Source organism: Cibotium barometz, chromosome 17 (assembly GCF_041138505.1).
Source record: "Cibotium barometz isolate CiBa-2024 chromosome 17, ASM4113850v1, whole genome shotgun sequence".
Lineage (NCBI taxonomy): Eukaryota > Viridiplantae > Streptophyta > Polypodiopsida > Cyatheales > Cibotiaceae > Cibotium > Cibotium barometz.
In genome coordinates, this window is record NC_141062.1 from 42,191,170 (window position 1) to 42,196,389 (window position 5,220).

Here is a 5,220-nt window from a genome sequence, read left to right on the forward strand (position 1 = left end):
TTCAAATAATAATAATAATAATAATAAACGATCATAAAAAATGAGATCATCACTCACACACACAATGCCAACTATGAATAAAGAAAGAACTCATGTAAAACAATATAAATTGTCCTAGTTACATAAAGTGTCACTTAAAAAAAATCAAAAATAATTTATTCTTCTTTTGAATCCCTCAGTAAAACTGAGGCTAGCTTGCCATGGTCTCATATTTCGTCAACCCTTGGTAAAACCAACATCGTGGTACCATGGATTTGATCCTATTTGGTACCACCAAAGCCTACCATGATCATATCTTCCTTGTTACCACATGTTGAAAGAAAGCTACATCTAGATTAACCTAAATTAGCTTAGCTTAGATTAGTCTTGATTAACCTAGATTAGAGAAAGAAAGCTAAGCATCTAGGGTGTAATGTCATAAGATCATCAAAAGGTATCAAAAGTCATAAAGAATACAATCGCTAGCCACTAAACAACATATATAGCCATTTCTCCTCCTAAAATGTGTCCACACTAGCCCATGTCCAACGCATGTGTGCCTGAACCCCAATGTGTACATGTGCTAGCAAACAATAGCTTTGTTACAATGATTTTGTCCTCAAAATCAAAGGGTGGTCGTTCTTAACAAATCACATAAATAGACTATATATAAAGCCAAAAATCACATCCATAGCTAAATGCTAATGTCGTCACCACCACGCCAAGGGCATTTGACCCCTCACGGATTAAATGAAAAGGAATGTCGAGAAATGTTGGAGCAATGCTACGAGAGACTTTGTTTAAATGCTTTTGGCTAACTGTCTTTTATATCTTTATTTTTATGTTTCTTTTAAAAGGTAGACAACTAAGCACACAATCTTCAAACTATGAGGTATGCTTTCTTTTCTTAAAGCTTTTTTTTTTAGTGGATTAGCACACAATCTTCAAACTATGAGGTATGTTTTCTTTTCTTAAAGCTTTTTTTTCGTGGATTTTAGTCTTATTCATTAAGATTTTCTTGGGGGTTTTAGATCTTTCTTTTCTTCTTCCAAGAGAACTAGAAAAATCAAAAATTTCATAAGATTGAGGGCTTTTTTTTTCTTTTCCTTTATGTAACCCAATATGCAATAGATAAGGTTTCTTCTTTTGAGTATTTATTTGATAATCATGTTAGTGACTATGACCAACGATAACCAACTAGGTCAACTCTTTAGTTTTTACCATTGAAAAGAAAACCACCCAATCATGTCTAGTGACTATGACCAACTAGGTCAACTCTATACCTTTTACCATTCAAAAGGAAACCACCCAATCTTGGTCCTCTATAGATTTCAAGTATACCTTTCCATTTTTGGCAAATCTTGCAATATATGGCATCATGTAATACTTACAAAATGTGCATTTACTTTATTACCTTGTGTAGTTGATATGATGATATGTGCATATCATGGGTGAGTTTCCTTATAAGTAAGTCACACTCAAAGACAAAATATTTAAAATTTGGCCCTAAAGGACATGAGTCTTTTAACATCATGTCCAAGCAAGAAAACCACAAATTATGACACCAAAATGCACACAATATAGTACTTGAAGCCCAACTCTTGAGTAAACGACCGATGCATGAACTATTATGCAAGTGCTCAAGCAAGCCCCCATCTAGCTCCATCCCTTACCCATCTTCAAGTTAATTAATATGCTATGATGTTTACTAATTGAATTCCAAGTCTCATTTATACATTTATGGGGTGATCATGAAGTGTCACATCTTCAAGTTGAAAGAGCCTCATAAATATGAAAACATAAAGATGCCACCAATATTTACATAAGCAACGAAACCTTTGATTTATACACCCAATGGATCTACTATTGCTACTTCTAAACCAACCAACCCAAAAATGATTGTGAAGATAATATTAGTTGTGAGTGGGTTAGTCTGAAACACCAACAAACTTATCATGAGCAGATGTTTCCTGTAAAGTGGTGCCAACAAAGATAGTGAGTTGTCTAGGTTACAAGGTTAGAACAGGATAGTGGATTGGCTAAATATAGGCTAATGAATTGGCAACAAAGCTAGAATTGGATAGTGGGTTGCCAAAATATAGATACTGGGTTGTCCAAAATGCAAACAGACCTATGGCAAGTTGCAAAAATGCCAACACAAAGTTGCCCTTTACACACATGCCCGCCCATCCAAAAGCTGTTAGCAAAATTTCTAGTGGGCGAGTAGGCCCTTTAGACACATGCTTGCCCATTTCTAATGTTGTGGAGAAGCTCTGCACACAACAGACACAAAAACCTGATGTCTCAAAAAGGAAGGTAGGCACAAGAACCCTGTTAGAAACTGAGGATGTTACCAATTCTGCCCACCCATGTGAAAAGACCCTTAGATGTATTAGTTTGGCAGAATATGTATTGGAAGGGTATCTGTGTGTATGTATATATGTTACCAACAACATGCATTGACAGAAGATATCGTCAAAGGGTACTGAAAGGAGTTTGCATACTCGAAAGTGATGCTTTCTCCCCCTCTCAAAGGCAGCCTGTCATTCACAATGCAGTCGTCGAACATGACTCGCTTGAAAAGCTTCGGATTGATGAGCTTTGCAGATGCAAACCAACCACAGGAAACATGGATGTCTGAGATAGGGCAGCCAGCAACACATAGATTGATGATCTGCACTGTGAATGATGGAATGCCATCAGGTAATGGGCCAGTTTCCCCTTGCAGTATGGCTATGTCCGCCGATGTACATACATCTCCCATCCGATCTGCATAGTTTTGTAATGTGATTAATAATCCCAGTTTATGCTAAGCTTTTTGCTCATGTTAATTAACCAAGACCCAAATAGACATTATCCTTGTATACATTATGTGATGATTTCAACATCATTTTCCTAAAGCTGCAAGGCCAATTCATTTGTATAAAGTCGAGGATTGCAAATTCAATCAATCTCTATATTGTGCTAATCTTTAGGATTGTGTTTTCACCTAGTCTTAATGATCATGTATGTCAATCCATGATCAAAAGATAACCATAAATGGCCAAGTTCTGCAGCAAGTCTACTTACTTCTATGAGCTATGCCATCTTACAAGATTGATCTGTGCTAATAATTTAACCTTACAGGTCGCATGCGTCTACAGACCATACTTAACTATGCTATCTGCCCTTGTATGTGCATTTTCCACTTAATTATATGCCATGCTTATACATGCAATTCGTACCTGATTTTATGCCTACACAACCATGCAAGGCCATGAAAGCCCCACAATATCTTAGCCGCTTTTTTGAATCTATACTATATTTCATGCTATGCAAAGACCCCTGTTAAAATCTTGACATGATTTGTTAGTTATTTTCAACCAACTCAGGTCATGCCCATTTGAAGATTTTTGGGATAATTCTATTTCATTTTGTTTCTGCTACAGTTCATGCCATGCGCATGTTTAAGACCCAAATATAATGCATGCATCTTAAGTTTTCTTTAATTATGAAAAAAACTAAGAATACAGACAAAAACCTTACCAAGGTCTAGTAGCTTCCGATTTGTTGGTAAACTGCTCAGAAGGGCAGTACCCAACATTGTGTGAGTGGAGTTTCTGTTTCTCAAGCTGAACGCATGTAATGGCCTGCTTACCGCTAACCCTCTCAGAAAACCTGTAATTAATCCCACAAAAAGAAGAACTGGTTACATCGCCCAATCACGAAGCTCGCTTAAAGCTTATACGACTACGAAAACTTGACATTAATCAAGACTTAATCTCGCCCAAAGCACCGATATTTAGCAGAAAGCTTATAATTAGGGATTTCAATCATTTTGTCAAAGAACATCAAAATTTTTTAAAACCAGAAACAAGGATTACAGCTTGCATGAGGTCATAACTATGATCAGAATCGCTTAAGAGAGTGTTTTAGTGACTGTAATCAAGCGCAAGGAAGTGCAATTAATAAAGGATCAAGATTGCATACCGTTATGAAAAATCAAGGCGCCACAAAGGAGAACTAGTGTAACGGTGAAAGTCAAGGCAAAAGTGGGTTTTCTTTGGGTTTTTTGTTGCAGGGGGGAGGGTAATCTTGCTACATTGATCTCCATGGGAAGTTGTGATTAGCAGGAAATTCTGCTGCGGTTAGTAGCCAGAAACGGTTAAAAATGCAGACAATCTTGGCGCTATGGTAAGCCACATGGGAAGCTATGTTCAGCGGGATAACCTGCTGCGGTTAGTGTCCGAGATGAAAATGCAGGAAAAGTTTCGAAGGCAAGGTCCATGGCGGTCAGCGGAAGATGAAATTAGCAGGCTGATCTGCTATGATTAGCGCACAGAGAGAGTTGATGAAATACAGGTAATCTCGCTGGTAAAAGCTCCAAAAGGGCGGGGATTAACTGGAGAAATAGCTGTAATTAGTGCCCAAAGAGAGACAAAATGCAGGACGTATGCAAGCTTGAAAGGAAGGGCGATAAGAGGGTACGTTTGCTGCTGCTTTTCCTGATTTCTCTGGCGGTGGCGATACTGCGAACAAGAAGAACCAGCAGCAGCTAAATGGGCACGCAAAATGAGAGTGAAGTATATAAAGACGGGAAAACGAAAGGTGGCGCTGCAAGCCCTTTCACCACAGGGTTCGAACTTAACTACGGTTAGCTCTTTTAACCAGGGTTGGGTCTCCGAACCCTGGTTGAAGTTAGTTAGACCTGGTTAAGACAACCACCCTGCCACGTAATTGCCATGCTGGCTGCATCTGTTTTTCTCTTCGCCGGTCCCGTCCCGCCACGTGTTGGCACTGCAGCGCGCAGCAGTAGTTATTGCAATTTTTGCACGTTCAATAACGAACAACTAAATTCGCCCTTTTTAATCATTTGCGCGCGTGGGAGAGAGAGAGAGAGAAGAGAGAGAATAATATATTAGAGAGAGAGAGAGAGAGAGACGATAATAAATCATAATGCTGTGATCATTTAAACCCCACCACCACCTCATTGCTTAATTGCAAACTAATTAGCATTCTTTATTATTGCACATCCAGCCGCCCAATATTTTAAATTGAGTAATTGAAAAAAAATTAAGCCCAGCTTAGAACGTGGGAGATCCGTCCTTTTGGATCCCTCTCTCTAAAGCTAGCATGATCATTAGCCGTAATTGCCATTAGCGCATCAATTTTAGTAATCAACATTCATAAATATGGAAATACTTTTCGCAAAGTGGAGTAATTACTAGGACCCCCTACACCTCGCGTAGAGGGGGTTGTTTT

At 38.5% G+C, this 5,220-nt stretch overlaps 1 protein-coding gene across 2 annotated transcripts; it reads right to left on the minus strand.

Moving 5' to 3' along the window:
* Positions 1–1,853: 1,853 nt before the first annotated feature.
* On the minus strand, positions 1,854–4,234 carry LOC147630017 (TPD1 protein homolog 1-like). Of its 2 annotated transcripts, XM_086810908.1 has the most exons (4): positions 3,949–4,234; positions 3,505–3,636; positions 2,484–2,748; positions 1,854–2,252 (listed from the first exon to the last, which is right to left on the minus strand). In XM_086810908.1, the coding sequence occupies exons 1-4, from the start codon at positions 4,070–4,072 to the stop codon at positions 2,234–2,236; spliced, it is 540 nt and encodes a 179-aa protein (XP_086667034.1). In that variant the 5' UTR covers positions 4,073–4,234; the 3' UTR covers positions 1,854–2,233. The 2 variants fall into 2 exon arrangements, with proteins under 2 accessions (XP_086667034.1, XP_086667032.1); XM_086810906.1 differs by having other exon boundaries at positions 1,854–2,748.
* Positions 4,235–5,220: the final 986 nt, after the last annotated feature.